At 43.8% G+C, this 19,649-nt stretch overlaps 1 protein-coding gene across 4 annotated transcripts in view; it reads left to right on the top strand.

Annotated features, from left to right (window-relative positions):
• NOS3 (nitric oxide synthase 3) overlaps positions 1–19,649 on the top strand; it is an 819,509-nt gene that overhangs the window by 681,091 nt on the left and 118,769 nt on the right. For all 4 annotated transcript variants that reach the window (XM_085628483.1, XM_085628482.1, XM_085628485.1 and 1 more), the window contains one exon: positions 2,069–2,250. In XM_085628483.1, the coding sequence (XP_085484609.1) occupies positions 2,069–2,250 (182 nt within the window). The remainder of the gene's footprint in view (positions 1–2,068; positions 2,251–19,649) is intronic.

Below are 19,649 nucleotides of genomic sequence, written 5' to 3'. Positions count from 1 at the left end.
GGGGCCTTTGGTTTGACCGTTCCGTATGCCCTGTATGGCAGATGTGACTTCACCTAAGGGCTGTGATAGACCATGATCTTGGGCTTATTATCCTTTTGCAGCACCTGTGGGCTTTATACATGGGTTTGTTTCATCTGGGTTCGTATTCTTATTTGCCTTAACATTGAAATTAGACATTGGTGACATTTTTATGTGGCATTCTATTGCGGTAAGGCTCTCCTTGATAGGTTTTAATTGGGCCTTCAAAATCATCATGCATCTGCTATAGATCTCCTCAATGTTGACATCACCTGAGATTGATTGATTGCGTCCACTTTCAGAGGCGGCCTTGCCGGTCCCAATTTAGCCAGAGGGGGCCTGATGCCTATCTGCTTACATTTAGTGGCAGGTTCCGCTGGAGAATTAAAACTAATTTGCTGCAATAGGGTGCAAAGCATACTGGTGTTGGTTGTGTTAGCTTCAACCATGGGAGGACTATCATTGGTAGCAGGGCTGTGGACAAGCACTGATTCCCCTATAGTTTTAACAAATTCTACCTCTGCTACACTATCATTTATGGTGGCAATAGTTTCACTCTCAGTAGTGTTAGTGTTCATCAAGCCACCCAGATTGCAACTGCGATCCAGAGACATCCTACGTTCCATTAGGGAGACTTTGTTTGGCACAACCCTATCACTCTTTCCAGCATAGTTTCAATGCTTGTGGGTTTAACCGGGCTTCTAACTGGCAAAGCAGAGCTAACCGTAGCCTTTTATTTACCCATTCTGTTAAAAGAGTCTCTTCGCAAAAAATTATCCCCAAGGAGTTGAGTCCTCACCTCTGCTTTTTATTAAGTCTCGCCTAGCGTTGCAGCGCGCATGCGCTGCAACTCTCTGCGAGAGCTAATGTGATCAGGAGATTTCAGAAGGGGACTTGAAGCCCCGTCCATCATTTTCATTGGGTCGCGTCAGCGTTTATGCTAAACGCTGGCTTCCCATTGAAAAGGATGCTTCTTAGTTACCGCCCTGTCTCCCTTTTGGACATCCCATCCGGACTGGATCGTCAGCTTCACGGCTGTCGTGAATGAATTTCTTATCTAATCGCAAGTTTAAGCTACTGGCATTGTAAATGACAATGCCTTTTATTTATGTTTTTTAAAACCAAAACATAAATAAAAGGCATTGCCATTTACAGTGCCAATAGCTCAAACTCGCATAAATGCGAGACATATTGCATTGCAAATGCTTGTATTCCTCTCTTATCTCAGAGGGGTGCTGCGGGACGCCTCTGATAGTTTGATGGCACCTTGTCCACCCCCACGTAATGTCTTGGAAATCTGAGGGGTGAAGACCCACCCTAAGGGGAACGGCTGCTGATCAGGGCAGCAGCAGCAGGGCAGGATCAGTGCCTGAATGAGACAGTAAAATGTAATCTCACCAGGAGAGTTTATGATGCAGCAGACTGAGGAACAGCCCAAGCCCAGTCAACCTTAGGAGCAAAGGATGCTGGGGGCCATAATATGGGCAGGGAGTCTTAAGGCCGATCCCTGACCAGCCCCAGTCCCAGTCCAGAGTCGGCATCAGCAGCAGGCAAATTAAAACAGTGATCAGCCAGGTCTTGGTCCGTCTTAGACTAACTGAACCATTATCAGAGTCTCTGCATGCATTGGCAATTACAGTAAATAGCAAATAGCTGGTGTAATGAAGTCAAAAGAACCATAAAATTGTCTTACAGACTGACCCCTGTGGCACTGCCAGATTGCACTATAGGCCAGTCCGACCCTGTGGGACTGGCCTTCTTGGCAGTCTTTGCTAGTGCTACGGATGAAAAGGCCTCCCATTTTTAACGACGTGCAGTTTATAATGTCACTACAGCGAGTTCTCAGTAGACTGCGGCATGTATGGTACCTATAACCAAGAGACAGAGACATCCATAACACGTATCTCGAAGACTTGTTTAAATGTATATATTTACACAAGTGCAAGTAGATCTGTTTCAACGTGAAATGTTCTGTTATGTACTGGCTCCTGATGGTTTTAATATTTTTTAAGAAAAACTGTTGTTTGAGCAGTTCTTTGTTTGTTTCTAGGGAGTCAGTCTGGGGCCGTAAGCACTTGGGTGTCAGATAGCCGGCTGCCACCCTGCACCCTGAGGCAGGCGCTGACGCACTTCCTGGACATCACCACCCCGCCGACACCACAGTTTCTGAAGCTCTTGTCTACGTTGGCCGACGACGCGACGGAGAAGGAGAGGTTGCAGCTCTTAAGCCAGGTACTGGTGCTAATATTGCCCATTAGTATCCTACGGCCTCTGGGCTGAAGGACAGACCAAAGTTATTGCCGCGTTCGTTTCCAGAGGGGCGTTCCGGCTGGTTCATCGTCTGATAAAGGCTGGACTCGGTGCTAGGACCTCGGAGAGTCTGTTGGTCCATGCTGCATCCTCAAGGACAGTGTGGCTCAACAACTAATTCCCAGGTGCTGGAACCACCTATGCTCACCTCACCATAGCTTGGTGACCCCCCCCTTTTCATTCTGCAGTGGCAGCCCAGCGTGAGTGCCACCCAAATGGCAATTCTTCAGAATCTGCATAAGATAAGGTAATCATCCACTCTGTCTTGAACATTTTGGGCTGGCATCATCACAGATCTCAGAATCTTGACTTGTAGGCTCTGAAACCCCCCCACAGTTTAATGTGATGTCATTATATCTCTGCTTTATTATATTTCCAAAGCCTCACATGTTTAGGGATATTATTACATTCACACCTAAAATTCATAACATTTGAAATACAATTGAGTAGAAAAAATATGGATGAAACCACAACTCTGGAAATGTGCAAGGAAGAGAGATCAGAGGGCGCCAGCTTACGCCATCAATCTTGTATGTAGAATGGGTCAGCTGTATACGAACATACATTTTCAGCAGGATGTTTTAGTCGTAATTGTATTCTTTTTTAACAAAAAAGCAGTGGTTTGTCCAAGACCATTCATATGCCAACTGTTGGAAAATGGACAAGAGGTTGGAATGCCAGTTAGCGGCCCAGACCTGTTGAATGGCGTATTCTTCTAGGCCATTCTTCTCAGTAGACAGGAAGGCAACAGGCTAGGGGTGTCACGTTGGTCTGAGTCAACAGGACCAAGTATCAGACCAGAGGAGGAGACATCAAGTTGAGTGACAAAGTAGCCATTACCCTACAGTACCTCAAACGCCTACGCAGTTGTGTGTTGGATGATGCTGAGCGCATTGCGTGTTTTTTTAGTTCTTTAAAATTCAGAATAATAACTTTCATGATGGACTTTAAAGACTGATTTCTTGGGTCTATGTTTTGTCCTCTAGGATGCTGGTTGGTTGATGCTGACATCAGAGTTAGATTCGGGGATTTTATAGGTCACATTTTCCAATAAAAATGTAAAGGGACGTATTGATTGTTTTATTCCTTTGCACTGCAAAACATTTGCGAGCAACCTCATTAGGTAAATCTCCCTTCTCGTCTTGGCCTGTCTACTTCCATTGTACTATTTATTACATTAGGCATTGTCAATAGCAGTTAATTTGATTTTGGCAATCTGGGATAATGGTTGTTTTCTATTTATTATTGCACGCATCATCAATACTTAATATATACATTTTTAAAAAGTGCCAAGCCCATAGTATTCCTTGGGAGTCCACTGTACAGTGCACGAACTGGAACTCCCCTCACTGCCATATGTCAGTATAAACACTCCCTACTAAACATAACACGCCTAGAAATGTAACATTGTGGACAATTCCAGGCCACTCAAAGCTGTGCAAATGGCCTGGACGTTGTAAAAAAACACATGTTAAACCTTATTTAATTGTTACTTTGATGTGCTCTGTACAAATAGACAGCGCCACCATGTAGTGGACTGTCATAAGTAAGTGCCGATGTCAACAATTATGTGCTTGTTCCGAGAAGCAGAAAACACGGGTACAAATTAAGCACTGGCAAGCGTATGCCATAAAAGTTCCAAAAATAGAACGAAAAAAACACTAGTGCCTAAATGTGACAACTTTAGGCTTGCAATCATATATATATATATATATATATATATTCACTGAAAAAACCATAGGTTTCAGGGGTGTTATAGTTAGCTGGACTTTTCACTTGTACAAAACCATTGAAATTCCCCCGTTATAGTTAGTTCAGCTAACTATAACTCGCGCGCCCGCAATGCACTGCTGATGACGTCACATATTACATCACTCATGACATGGTCAGTGACATCACTCATGACATCACTGATGACATCTCAAATGACATCACTGATGACATCACTGATGACATCATCCAGTGAATGTGTGTTATTCTGAAAATTAAATATGTTTTATATATGTATATCTCAAGGTCGATGGAAGAATAAATGGGTATATAAGTGTCTAAATGGATGATTTGTTTTTGAAAAATTGATTGTGTAACTGACTGATTAAGTGTATCATAGTGAATACATGGCTTAGTGAGTAATGTTTAAATATGTAAATATCTGTATCAGTCTCTCACTTTGTGTATAAGTGGCTGCATGGGTTGGTGAGTAGCTACATGGGTGTCTATATAGGTTATTAGTTGGTTTTTTGAGTATCAGTCTGAGTGTCTGCATGGTTCGGTGGGGGTATTACGTAGTGCATAGGTGCATGAATGAGTGACTCACTGTTTGTATGTGTTGAACACAGTATGTGTGCAGGACTGTATGGGTGGATGAGTGTGTGTATGGGTGTGTTAGTGAGTGAATGACTGTCTCAATAGTGTCTTTATGAGTAACTACATATGTTTTAAACTAGTATATGTGACTATTGGTGTATATATGTGAGTATATGTGAGAGTGAGAGATTGAAAGAGTTCCTGTATGAATAAGTATGTGTTTCTATAAGTGATTGTTTAAAAGACTAAGTATGTGTAAGTTTCCGTAGAAGTAAGTGTGGTGGTGTGTGTATAACTGTATATGCAAGTAAATGCATGTTTGATTCTTTATTAGCATGAGTGACTATGTGTGTGAGTAACTCTATGGATGAGTGGCATTGTGTAACAGGATGTATAGGTGTATGAGTACCTATGATGAGTGAGTACATGTATGAGTGACTGTATTGGACAGTTGGTGAATGAGTGGATGTGTATGTGGATCTTAGAATTACTGAAGAGGTTGTTGTAACTGGTATTGGTATGTCCATTGTTTTGAAAATTTTAGTCTCTATTTTTGAATGTGTGTATCAAAGGTTATATTAGGGTGAGAGGAGGTCTGCCACTCTATCACAAGGATGATGTCATCAGTGATGTCATCAGTGATGTCATTTGAGATGTCATCAGTGATGTCATGAGTGATGTCACTGACCATGTCATGAGTGATGTAATATGTGACGTCATCAGCAGTGCATTGCGGGCGCGCGAGTTATAGTTAGCTGAACTAACTATAACGGGGGAATTTCAATGGTTTTGTACAAGTGAAAAGTCCAGCTAACTATAACACCCCTGAAACCTATGGTTTTTTCAGTGAATTTCTGAGGTTTTTTAAATGCTAATTCCTAACTATAACGTGCCTGAAACCTATGGTTTTTTCTGTTAATTTCAAAGGTTTTTTAAATGCTAATTTCTAACTATACCTACAGAGATAGGACATGTGAAGAAAGAAGAAAAAATGCACAGAAAGAAACAAAAGAAGTGCAGAAAGAAGCAACAGAAGTCCTCAAATACGAAGATAAGTGCAGGAAGAAGGATAACGTGCAGAAAGAACAAAAAGAAGAGCAGAAAGAAGCCTTGTTGCAAAATCATCCTGTACCCTCAACTTTTTCAGACGGATACTGGTGGTAACTGAGTCTGACTAACCAGTCCTAGAGCCAGTGCTATGTTAAAAGACACTTAGAATACAGTGAAAACACCTACATACACTAGGGAACATTATGCGTTGGGGTCCCCCTGTGATTAGCCTTACCTCCTCTATAAGCCCCTAGTATATAATAGGGCATGGGGATTAAAACTACCTCTTAAAACAGGCCACAGGGCGTTTTTGCACACGTTAACTCAGGCCCCGTCCCCTCCTTTCACCATTGTGTAAACACGCCCTGTGTCCGTTTTTAGTTGGGAGATTAAGTTCATTTGAGTCCTGAGGGTCCCTAGGGTCCAACTAGCCCACTAGGTACCTCCAGTAAGTGCCACAGAGCTGCGTTGCAGAGAGGTGTAAAAAGTGGCATGGCCTGGACCACCTCTCTGCAATGCAGCTCAGTGGCGCTTACCGGAAGCACTTGGTGGGCTAGTTAGCCCCCAGGGGCCCTCAGTATTGAAGGGAAATTATATCCCCAATTTAAAACGTGCCATGGTGCGTGTTTGCACACGTCACCTCAGGCCCTGTCCCCTCCCTTCACCACTGTGTAAACGCGCCCTGTGGCTGTTCTAAGTTGAGAGATTAAGTCCCCTTGAATCCTAAGGGTCCCTAGGGTCACACTAGACCACTAGGTACTTCCAGTAAGCGCCACAGAGCTGCGTTGCAGAGAGGTGTAAAAAGGGGCTTGGCCTCAGAACACCTGTCTGCAGCGCAGCTCCCTGGCGCATACTGGAGATGCCTGTTGGGGGCGCGTTTGCAGAGTGCTGCATGGAGGGGGCATGGCCTCCGGCACGATGCCAGTCTTTTATTTATTTTATTTTTTTAAGAAGGGGGGCTGTGTGGTTCCCCTTCTTATTCTAATTTATTGGCCCTGATGACCCCATCCCCCAGGGCCTGTCTCCTAATTATATTTTTTTGACCCCAATCCCCAGGGCCGGCCACTGTTTTTTATTATTTTTAAAAAATATATATTTATAGACACGCCTAGGACATACTGGACAAACCGTACGTACCTATCACCATGACGATTTGCGTGATATTCATTAAAAGGCGACTATGCATGCAATTAATCCACGTGGAATGTATTTACACCACTAGTGAAGCTCTGACATGTCTGATGCTCTACCGTGCCTAATCCCGGTAGACACCCTTGTCGTTTATTTATACAAACATGGGTAGCTATTGACGGGCACATTTAATACACATGCACACCAAGCCATTCAAAGGGGATTCGACAAAAATTCGACCAAAACTATGCAAGAAACCCCCCTCACAGTTAATAAAACACACATCCACTGCCGGATGTGTAATACTTTTTATTTTACTCTCTGGAAAGGGGACGAACATCACTTGCGAGTCACAGCGCGCTCCTGACAGAGCCCAATGCTGTGTTACACCCACCATTGCCTGCCGAGTGCCACACACCTCTGTATTGTATTCCACTAGCTAGTGCATATGCTATGACACTCTCTAGCCCATGTGCACTGTAACACCACCCCGTGAAAATGTCATGCCACACTTGTCTTCGCACGGGTTATATTGCCCCATCTAACGTGCCTTCCTCGATGCCTATGTTATAACGCACAGTGCTATGCCATACATATTACAATTTGGGATCCATATCTTTGTCACAGTGCATATGCAACGTTACACTCCCCAGCACATTTTTTTATATTACAACTTTAGAGACTAGTTAGGTTACACAACACTGCCCTGTGCATATTACACTCCAAGGCGCATATCGCATAGCACGCGCTAGTGCCTGTGCTATCTCGCGCTCTCCAATGAATCTGTCATTGCGCACAATGTATTGCATATTATATTTCACGCCTGGTTCATCTTATATCACACTTTTTGGTGCATAGTTTATACCATACACTATATCTAGTTTTCATTTTCAATCGTGCTCTCAGGACTATGTTCTATACAACACTGTGTTCACCTACCCTTTTCACGGGCATTACATTTTGCGATAGGGGGTGGAGGGTCAGGGGGTGTTTTTGCCAAGTGAGCCCGGAGTCACAGTCACTAACGTCTTCTTCTTCCTGAATAAAAGTGAGATTATGCTGCATACTTGTTCATATTTTAAGTAGTTTGCACAGACAAAATGTTTTAAAAACAATAAAGTTTCTAATACCCGCCTTCTCTGAACAGTTAGCTTGCTGCCCCATCCCCCTCCTCCCTATCCTCTGTTGTGTGAATCCATGGACTAGCCTCCTCCCTCCTGCCATGCATGGTCTGATGTGCTGCCACTGCCCTCAATTTAGTATGATGTACTAGTCCACTCCTCCTGCCCTCCATTGCCCAATTCTATGCCCCATCATTGACCTCCTGCTTAAACTCTGTGCTTAGCTTGCTGCCCCTATTCTCCTTCCCCCTGCCCTCCGATGTCTTTGTGCATGCCCCTGCTCCATCCTTTTTGCCCACCATGTCCCATGGACCTGCCACTCCTATCTACTCTGAGTGTTCTGTTGAGCTGCCACTCCCCTCCCACCTGCCTAGCATTGTCAGATGACTGTAACCTGTCCCTGCCACCTCCACCCTGCCTGTCCACATGCCATGCCTCTATCCTCTTCCTCCTGTCCTACATGGTCCATTGTACTGCCACACCCTTCTGCCCTCCCTGGTCTGTTGTGCTGCAACTGCTCCTCCTGCCTGCCCCGTGTGGTCTGTTGTGAGGCCCCTTCCCCTGAACTTTCTTGTCTGTGCACAGGTCCTGACCCTCCCTTCTATCCTCCATCGTCCTTTGTGCATGCCCCTGCACCCTCCTTCTTGCCCATCATAGCCATTGTGCTGCCACTAACCCTCCCACTTGCCATGCATGGTCTTCTGTGCTGCCATGGCCCCTCCCACCTTCCCTGTGTGGTCAGTTAGCTGCCCCTGACCCCCTCCCACCTTCCCTCCATGGTCTGTGTGTATGCCATCACAGTCTCACTGTTGCTCTTCATGTTGTGTCTTGCTTCTAGTGCCCATCCTGCCTGACCTCCATGGCCATCTTGCTGCTCCTGCCCTGCCCCCTTGCCCCCAGCCCTCTGTTTACATGTGCAGACCCCTACTCCCTCCCTCCTGGCTTGTCTGTTCCATTGTAATGCCCCTGATCCGTCCCTCCTGCCCTTTATGGTCTGTTATGCTGCAGCCTTCTCTCCTGTCTGTCCATTATGGTCAGCTAGCTACCATTGCCTCTTGCCCCTCTGTTCTCTGTTGTCCATGTGCATGGTCCTGTCCCCTCCCTCTTGCTTTCTATGGATTGTTGTGCTGCACTCCCGTCCTGCATGCCCTGTGTGGTGTATTGTGCTGCTGCAAACCCTGATGCCTGCCCTGCAGGGTCAGTTTGGTGCACCTCTCCATGTCTCTCCTGTCCTCTGTTATCCAAGTCCATGTCCCTATCCCATTTCCTTCCATGATCCAATGTACCATACTTGCGAACATTTTGAACTTGGTAAGAGGGAGATTTTGAAAAAAAACTGGGGTATTGATTTTCCCCTTTGAGTTACATTGAAAAAGAGGATATTGTAGACAGGAGACAGATCAAATAAAGCCCATTTGAGCTTAAAAACATTGGACGTTTCCTGGCTGAATCGGGTCTGTTGGCATGTATGGTTGTACTACCATTGCCTCTTCCTTCTGCCCACAATGGTCTATTACATTGCCACAGCCTTGAAGGAGGGTAGATTTTGTATCACAGGGGGCCCCTGGCCCGTTCTGTCCACACCTGAAGTATGAGACCCTTGTCCTTGCCCTGCCAGCCGCATTTGTAGGCCGTATTAAATTGACCAGCGGGTCCTGTGTTGCTATATAATTATCCTGAGACATCCTTACCACTCAGCCAGCATAAAACCCCTGTGTAGGCCCTTCTATTCAATATGTAGGCCTCTTTGTTAAATTGACCATAGCTCTGCAATTTTAGTGTATAGCAGTCTGAAGGCAGGTCTGCGAGGCCTTCTGCTCCAAACTAGTAGCCCCCACCCTACCCGAGTGCTCCGTGCTCGGTATCAAAGTTCAACATCCCCCTGAAGCTGTCGACATACAGTAGGCTGCATCCTGGACTGGTACTTGCTTCCTGGGCAGGTTTCCCGCTTTTAAGGAAGTGGCAACCGCAGAGCGTCAAGTTAGGAGAACTGAGGAGATTTTATACATGAATATATTGAATTCCTGTACAATACCCATTATTTTCTGCTTGCTCTATGGAACTTACGATAAGCGATTGGCCTGAGAGACTGACCTTTTCACCCAGTCCATTGTCAGCATTAAGTGGGTAAATGACGAAATGTCTGGTAAAATCTGCAGACGAAGCTTTTGGGTAGCATACGTAGGTAGATGTAGCGTGCAAAGGAGCCCACAAAATGATATAAAAAGGGAGCACCCACAGATATCGACGGACAACCTCGCCGTCTGTATGTAGGTTAACAGGCTGTGCAGGTTTTCCCCAAGAGCTGGGAGCTCTTGTCTTCCTTTGCTTAAAATGTCTTGCTCTGCTTTGCTTGAAGTATCTTATTCTATTTTACCTATATGAAATGTCATGTTATGTTTAACCATTGTTCTCTTTACTTTTGCATTTAAAAGATGTTGTATTGTAATTGCAGGAATGCTTGCTCTAAGAGTAAATGTGAGTGTCCCTAGGTAACATTTTCCTTGGTGTAACTTGTTTCTCATGATGCATTTATAGATGTGTTTTCTCTCTCTCTCTGTCAGTCCATTAATTGAGATACAGAGAATATCATGACAGCTGTATGATTATCTGGATTCTGTATTTTGTACTTTATGTCTCTATTCTGCGGTTTCTTTGAAGTTGCATCTTCTCATTAAACTGCCATTGTATTCTGCCTCCAATTCCATGTCTCATATGTCTGTTTTCTTCATTTTTGGAGCAAGCGTTCCTAGGCACCCCGGCTCAAATTAAGGTGCCCCTTTTGTCCCTGACTCACTCTCCTGCTCAGTTCTGTGGTGGCTCCCGGGGCTCTGGGGACCGCCCCTAGCTTCCTTGACCCGTAATAGATCTTCCCTCCAACAGCCTCTCTTGCAAGTCCTGTATTGTTGGTTTGTTGCCCCTGCCCCCCTTTCCACTGCCCTCCATAGTCTGTTGTGCTTCCACGGCCCTTCCTGCCTGCTCAGTGTGGTTAAATTGTTGCCTTTGCACCCTCCTACCTGCCTTCAATTTTCAGAGTCCGTGCCCCTGGCCTCTGCCTCTCAACAGTATCCTAATGAACAACTAGATTGCTAACATTCTATATTTATTACAAAAGTGTGGAACGCCTGACATCATCTTGATGGAATCAAAACTGTAATACCTAGAGCATTCCTTTAGAAATTACATATATGAGAGGGTCTTATTGGCATCAAAATTATGGTTAGTGCTCTAAAAGACTAAAATAAGGACATATTTTCTGAGTTTTCAAATAGCGACAAAGCACTTTTAAATTATTTGTTATCTTTATGTTTTTTTATCTAGTTGACAACTTGATTAAATGTTGCACTTAGGGGAGAGGATGTGGTGTTACTTCCAGAACTGCAGACTTTGCAACTGGGGAACCAGGTTGAAGTTTCTGCTTCAGCTCGACATTCTGTGATTCTGGTCAAATCACTTAGTCTCCCCATGTCTACAACCAAAATGAATTTGTTCTTGTGTGATGTAACCAATGCTCATGTAAAGCACTCCAATACCTGACAAGTCTGCACTATATAACACTGCAAAAACACAAAATAATAAGTGTTTTGCACACTTCTGTCATTGGGCTATATTTGGGCTATATCTGGGTGATTTTGGGCTACATTTGGGCTCTTTTGTCTCCGGTGGCCATCTTGGGAGATTTATTTGTTATGAAGTTTCCTAATTTCCTCATGTACTGCAGTCTCCTCAGTCGGAAATGCTTTCAGTTTTTTACTTTGATTCCATCATGAAGGTATTCAGATATGTCACACATTTGCCATGAATTCTGAATGTTAGCACTCTAGTTGCTCATTAGATCACTGTAGTAAAACTACTGTTCACCATGGAAGTCTGCTCCTGGTATTAAAAGTGCATGTTTCAGTCTGCATGTCAGAATTTTTTAATGAAATAGAAGAGGATTTGAGAAGTCACTCAAAATGTGCCCTCATTTTCTTTCTTCAGCATTAATCATAATTTCTATGGCAAAATGAACCCCCTCATTGTGTTCCTTTTTAAATTAAATGTTTTAAGTGTTACCAGTTTATTCCAATCAAGATGGCTTCAGGTGTGCCATACTTTTGTCATAATGAAGACAGTAAGTGCTCTAGTTGTTTTTAAGAACATTCTTGGACATTCTGTCATTGGGCTATACTTGGGCTACATCTGGGTGATATTTGGGCTACATTTGGGCTCTTTTGTCTCTGGTGGCCATCTTGGGAGACTTATTTGTTATGAAGTTTCCTATTTTCCTCATTTACTGCAGTCTCCTCAGTAGGAAATACTTTCAGTTTTTTACTTTGATTCCATCAAGAAGGCATTCAAATGTGTCACACATTTGCCATAAAATCAGAATGTTAGCACTCTTTTTGCTCATTAGATCACTGTAGAAAAGCTACTGCTCACCAGGGAAAACTGCTGCTGGTATTGAAAGTGCATGTTTCAGTCTGCATGCCAGGATTTGAGAAGTCCCTCAAAATGTGCCCTAATTTTTCTTTCTGCAGCACTAATCATACTTTTTATGGAAAAATGAACCCCCTCATTTTGTTCCTTTTTAAATTAAATGTTTTAAGAGTTACCACTTTAATCCAAGCAAGATGGCTTCAGGTGTGCCATACATTTATCATAAGTAGGACGGTTAGCGCTCTAGTAGTTCTTTGGAACACTCTGGAAAGCTGCAGTAGAACACAAAGGAATCAACTGACAGTCTCTGCCCTTGTTGGATGTACATGTTTTACTGAGAATGTCAGACTTCATTCTCACATGACTGAGAAAGATAATGTGAATTTACAGAAAATAAGCTCTCAGTTTAGCTTATAGATCACCTTCCAAACCTCTGTGGTAAAAGCATGAGAAAATATTTTTCTCTCAATCATGATATCCCAGCAGAAGGCTTTTTCACATGGTGAAATCACCTTAGAACATACCACAATTCCTAAAATGAGTATGGTACCATCAACAAATGATTTATAATGTAACTAAAGTCTTAAAATCTTCTATTAACTGCAATGCTTTTTAATGAGGTGCTATCATGTATATTGGTCCCAAGATGGCTGCCAACACTTCTTGGATGAAGTGCTGACAGCCAATCAGATCTCAGGATGAGATGTGTGGTTAGGCTCCGCCCACATATATATATTGATTTAAATGCTATTTTCTCAGGAACTACTGAACAGATTTACACCAGACCTACAAAAGGCACTTCCTTGACCTGAGGACTACCTCTCTGCCAAATTTCAAGTAACTCTGTTCAGCCGTTCGGGCTGTAGCTGTGTCTAAAGGTCCTATGGAAAAATGCATGGGAAAAACGCGTTTTGGGACCCCCCTTTTTTCTCAGCCCCCGCTTGACGAATCCCCCCGAGACTTTCAGGGTAGGAGCGGAGCGTAGCGCCCCACCTATTTTGAAAATTTCGCGAGGATTCATCGACCGGTGCCAAAGTTATTCCAAATAGAATGTTGCGGATTTCCTATGGAAACAGGGTCCTAACTATAACTATCTACTGGCGACCGCCAGTAGATAATATATATATATATATATATATATATTACCTACTGGCGGTCGCCAGTAGGTAGTTATAGTTAGGACCCTGTTTCCATAGGAAATCCGCAACATTCTATTTTGAATAACTTTTGCGCCGGTCGACGAATCCTTGCGAATTTTTCAAAATAGGTGGGGCGCTACGCTACGCTCCTACCCTGAAAGTCTCGGGGGGATTCGTCAAGCGGGGGCTGAGATAAAAGGGGGGTCCCAAAACGCGTTTTTCCCATGCATTTTTCCATAGGACCTTTAGACACAGCTACAGCCCGAACGGCTGAACAGAATTACTTGAAATTTGGCAGAGAGGTAGCCATAAGGTCAAGGAAGTGCCTTTTGCAGGTCTGGTGTAAATCTGTTCAGTATTTCCTGAGTAAATAGCATTTAAAAGCATATATATATGTGGGCGGAGCCTAACCACACATCTCATCCTGAGATCTGATTGGCTGTCAGCACTTCATCCAAGAAGTGTTGGCAGCCATCTTGGGACCAATATACATGATAGCACCTCATTAAAAAGCATTGCAGTTAATAGAAGGTTTTAAGACTTTAGTTACATTATAAATCATTTGTTGATGGTACCATACTCATTTTAGGAATTGTGGTATGTTCTAAGGTGATTTCACCATGTGAAAAAGCCTTCTGCTGGGATATCATGATTGAGAGAAAAATATTTTCTCATGCTTTTACCACAGAGGTTTGGAAGGTGATCTATAGGCTAAACTGAGAGCTTATTTTCTGTAAATTCACATTATCTTTCTCAGTCATGTGAGAATGAAGTCTGACATTCTCAGTAAAACATGTACATCCAACAAGGGCAGAGACTGTCAGTTGATTCCTTTGTGTTCTACTGCAGCTTCCCAGAGTGTTCCAAAGAACTACTAGAGCGCTAACAGTCCTACTTATGATAAACGTATGGCACACCTGAAGCCATCTTGCTTGGATTAAAGTGGTAACTCTTAAAACATTTAATTTAAAAAGGAACAAAATGAGGGGGTTCATTTTTCCATAAAAAGTATGATTAGTGCTGCAGAAAGAAAAATTAGGGCACATTTTGAGTGACTTCTCAAATCCTCTTCTATTTCATTAAAAAATTCTGACATGCAGACTGAAACATGCACTTTCAATACCAGCAGCAGTTTTCCCTGGTGAGCAGTAGCTTTACTACAGTGATCTAATGAGCAAAAAGAGTGCTAACATTCTGAATTTATGGCAAATGTGTGACACATCTGAATGCCTTCTTGATGGAATCAAAGTAAAAAACTGAAAGTATTTCCTACTGAGGAGACTGCAGTAAATGAGGAAATTAGGAAACTTCATAACAAATAAGTCTCCCAAGATGGCCACCAGAGACAAAAGAGCCCAAATGTAGCCCAAATATCACCCAGATGTAGCCCAAGTATAGCCCAATGACAGAATGTCCCAGAATGTTCTTAAAAACAACTAGAGCGCTTACTGTCTTCATTATGACAAAAGTATGGCACACCTGAAGCCATCTTGATTGGAATAAACTGGTAACACTTAAAACATTTAATTTAAAAAGGAACACAATGAGGAGGTTCATTTTGCCATAGAAATTATGATTAATGCTGAAGAAAGAAAATGAGGGCACATTTTGAGTGACTTCTCAAATCCTCTTCTATTTCATTAAAAAATTCTGACATGCAGACTGAAACATGCACTTTTAATACCAGGAGCAGACTTCCATGGTGGAGTAGTTTTACTACAGTGATCTAATGAGCAACTAGAGTGCTAACATTCAGAATTTATGGCAAATGTGTGACATATCTGAATACCTTCATGATGGAATCAAAGTAAAAAACTGAAAGCATTTCCTACTGAGGAGACTGCAGTACATGAGGAAATTAGGAAACTTCATAACAAATAAATCTCCCAAGATGGCCACCGGAGACAAAAGAGCCCAAATGTAGCCCAAAATCAACCAGATGTAGCCCAAATATAGCCCAATGACAGAAGTGTGCAAAACACTTATTATTTTGTGTTTTTGCAGTGTTATATAGTGCAGACTTGTCAGGTATTGGAGTGCTTTACATGAGCATTGGTTACATCACACAAGAACAAATTCATTTTGGTTGTAGACATGGGGAGACTAAGTGATTTGACCAGAATCACAGAATGTCGAGCTGAAGCAGAAACTTCAACCTGGTTCCCCAGTTGCAAAGTCTGCAGTTCTGGAAGTAACACCACATCCTCTCCCCTAAGTGCAACATTTAATCAAGTGGTCAACTGGATAAAAAAACATAAAGATAACAAATAATTTAAAAGTGCTTTGCCGCTATTTGAAAACTCAGAAAATATGTCCTTATTTTAGTCTTTTAGAGCACTAACCATAATTTTGATGCCAATAAGACCCTCTCATATATGTAATTTCTAAAGGAAATGCTCTAGGTATTACAGTTTTGATTACATCAAGATGATGTCAGGCGTTCCACACTTTTGTAATAAATATAGAATGTTAGCAATCTAGTTGTTCATTAGGATACTGTTGAGAGGCAGAGGCCAGGGGCACGGACTCTGAAAATTGAAGGCAGGTAGGAGGGTGCAAAGGTAACAATTTAACCACACTGAGCAGGCAGGAAGGGCCGTGGAAGCACAACAGACTATGGAGGGCAGTGGAAAGGGGGGCAGGGGCAACAAACCAACAATACAGGACTTGCAAGAGAGGCTGTTGGAGGGAAGATCTATTACGGGTCAAGGAAGCTAGGGGCGGTCCCCAGATCCCCGGGAGCCACCACAGAACTGAGCAGGAGAGTGAGTCAGGGACAAAAGGGGCACCTTAATTTGAGCCGGGGTACCTAGGAACGCTTGCTCCAAAAATGAAGAAAACAGACATATGAGACATGGAATTGGAGGCAGAATACAATGGCAGTTTAATGAGAAGATGCAACTTCAAAGAAACCGCAGAATAGAGACATAAAGTACAAAATACAGAATCCAGATAATCATACAGCTGTCATAATATTCTCTGTATCTCAATTAATGTACTGACAGAGAGAGAGAGAAAACACATCTATAAATGCATCATGAGAAACAAGTTACACCAAGGAAAATGTTACCTAGGAACACTCACGTTTACTCTTAGATCAAGCATTCCTGCAATTACAATACAAAATCTTTTAAATGCAAAAGTAAAGAGAACAATGGTTAAACATAACATGACATTTCATATAGGTAAAATAGAATAAGATACTTCAAGCAAAGCAGAGCAAGACATTTTAAGCAAAGGAAGACAAGAGCTCCCAGCTCTTGGGGAAAACCTGCACTGCCTGTTAACCTACATACAGACGGCGAGGTAGTCCGTCGATATCTGTGGGTGCTCCCTTTTTATATCATTTTGTGGGCTCCTTTGCACGCTACATCTACCTACGTATGCTACCCAAAAGCTTCGTCTGCAGATTTTACCAGACATTTCGTCATTTACCCACTTAATGCTGACAATGGACTGGGTGAAAAGGTCAGTCTCTCAGGCCAATCGCTTATCGTAAGTTCCATAGAGCAAGCAGAAAATAATGGGTATTGTACGGGAATTCAATATATTTATGTATAAAATCTCCTCAGTTCTCCTAACTTGACGCTCTGCGGTTGCCACTTCCTTAAAAGCGGGAAACCTGCCCAGGAAGCAAGTACCAGTCCAGGATGCAGCCTACTGTATGTCGACAGCTTCAGGGGGATGTTGAACTTTGATACCGAGCACGGAGCACTCGGGTAGGGTGGGGGCTACTAGTTTGGATCAGAAGGCCTCGCAGACCTGCCTTCAGACTGCTATACACTAAAATTGCAGAGCTATGGTCAATTTAACAAAGAGGCCTACATATTGAACAGAAGGGCCTACACAGGGGTTTTATGCTGGCTGAGTGGTAAGGATGTCTCAGGATAATTATATAGCAACACAGGACCCGCTGGTCAATTTAATACGGCCTACAAATGCAGCTGGCAGGGCAAGGACAAGGGTCTCATACTTCAGGTGTGGACAGAACGGGCCAGGGGCCCCCTGTGATACAAAATCTACCCTCCTTCAAGGCTGTGGCAATGTAATAGACCATTGTGGGCAGAAGGAAGAGGCAATGGTAGTACAACCATACATGCCAACAGACCCGATTCAGCCAGGAAACGTCCAATGTTTTTAAGCTCAAATGGGCTTTATTTGATCTGTCTCCTGTCTACAATATCCTCTTTTTCAATGTAACTCAAAGGGGAAAATCAATACCCCAGTTTTTTTTCAAAATCTCCCTCTTACCAAGTTCAAAATGTTCGCAAGTATGGTACATTGGATCATGGAAGGAAATGGGATACGGACATGGACTTGGATAACAAAGGACAGGAGGGACATGGAGAGGTGCACCAAACTGACCCTGCAGGGCAGGCATCAGGGTTTGCAGCAGCACAATACACCACACAGGGCATGCAGGACGGGAGTGCAGCACAACAATCCATAGAAAGCAAGAGGGAGGGGACAGGACCATGCACATGGACAACAGAGAACAGAGGGGCAAGAGGCAATGGTAGCTAGCTGACCATAATGGACAGACAGGAGAGAAAGCTGCAGCATAACAGACCATAAAGGGCAGGAGGGACGGATCAGGGGCATTACAATGGAACAGACAAGCCAGGAGGGAGGGAGTAGGGCTGGGGGCAAGGGGGCAGGGCAGGAGCAGCAAGATAGCCATGGAGGTCAGGCAGGATGGGCACTAGAAGCAAGACACACCATGAAGAGCAACAGTGAGACTGTGATGGCATACACACAGACCATGGAGGGAAGGTGGGAGGGGGTCAGGGGCAGCTAACTGACCACACAGGGAAGGTGGGAGGGGCCATGGCAGCACAGAAGACCATGCATGGCAAGTGGGAGGGTTAGTGGCAGCACAATGGTTATGATGGGCAAGAAGGAGGGTGGAGGGGCATGCACAAAGGACAATGGAGGATAGAAGGGAGGGTCAGGACCTGTGCACAGACAAGAAAGTTCAGGGGAAGGGGCCTCACAACAGACCGCACGGGGCAGGCAGGAGGAGCAGTTGCAGCACAACAGACCAGGGAGGGCAGAAGGGTGTGGCAGTACAATGGACCATGTAGGACAGGAGGAAGAGGATAGGGGCATGGCATGTGGACAGGCAGGGTGGAGGTGGCAGGGACAGGTTACAGTCATCTGACAATGCTAGGCAGGTGGGAGGGGAGTGGCAGCTCAACAGAACACTCAGAGTAGATAGGAGTGGCAGGTCCATGGGACATGGTGGGCAAAAAGGATGGAGCAGGGGCATGCACAAATACATCGGAGGGCAGGGGGAAGGAGAATAGGGGAAGCAAGCTAAGCACAGAGTTTAAGCAGGAGGTCAATAATGGGGCATAGAATTGGGCAATGGAGGGCAGGAGGAGTGGACTGGTACATCATACTAAATTGAGGGCAGTGGCAGCACATCAGACCATGCATGGCAGGAGGGAGGAGGCTAGTCCATGGATTCACACAACAGAGGATAGGGAGGAAGGGGATGGGGCAGCAAGCTAACTGTTCAGAGAAGGCGGGTATTAGGAACTTTATTGTTTTTAAAACATTGTGTCTGTGCGAACTACTTAAAATATGAACAAGTATGCAGCATAATCTCACTTTTATTCAGGAAGAAGAGGACGTTTGTGACTGTGACTCCGGGCTCACTTGGCAGAAACACCCCCTGACCCTCCACCCCCTATCGCAAAATGTAATGCCCGTGAAAAGGGTAGGTGAACACAGTGTTATATAGAACATAGTCCTGAGAGCACGATTGAAAATGAAAACTAGATATAGTGTATGGTATAAACTATGCACCAAAAAGTGTGATATAAGATGAACCGGGCGTGAAATATAATATGCAATACATTGTGCGCAATGACAGATTCATTGGAGAGCGCGAGATAGCACAGGCACTAGCGCGTGCTATGCGATATGCGCCTTGGAGTGTAATATGCACAGGGCAGTGTTGTGTAACCTAACTAGTCTCTAAAGTTGTAATATAAAATATGTGCTGGGGAGTGTAACGTTGCATATGCACTGTGACAAATATATGGATCCCAGATTGTAATATGTATGGCATAGCACTGTGCGTTATAACATAGGCATCGAGAAAGGCACGTTAGATGGGGCAATATAACCCGTGCGAAGACAAGTGTGG

This window comes from Triturus cristatus, chromosome 10 (assembly GCF_964204655.1).
Source record: "Triturus cristatus chromosome 10, aTriCri1.1, whole genome shotgun sequence".
NCBI lineage: Eukaryota > Metazoa > Chordata > Amphibia > Caudata > Salamandridae > Triturus > Triturus cristatus.
This window is presented reverse-complemented; position numbering and strand designations above follow the sequence as displayed.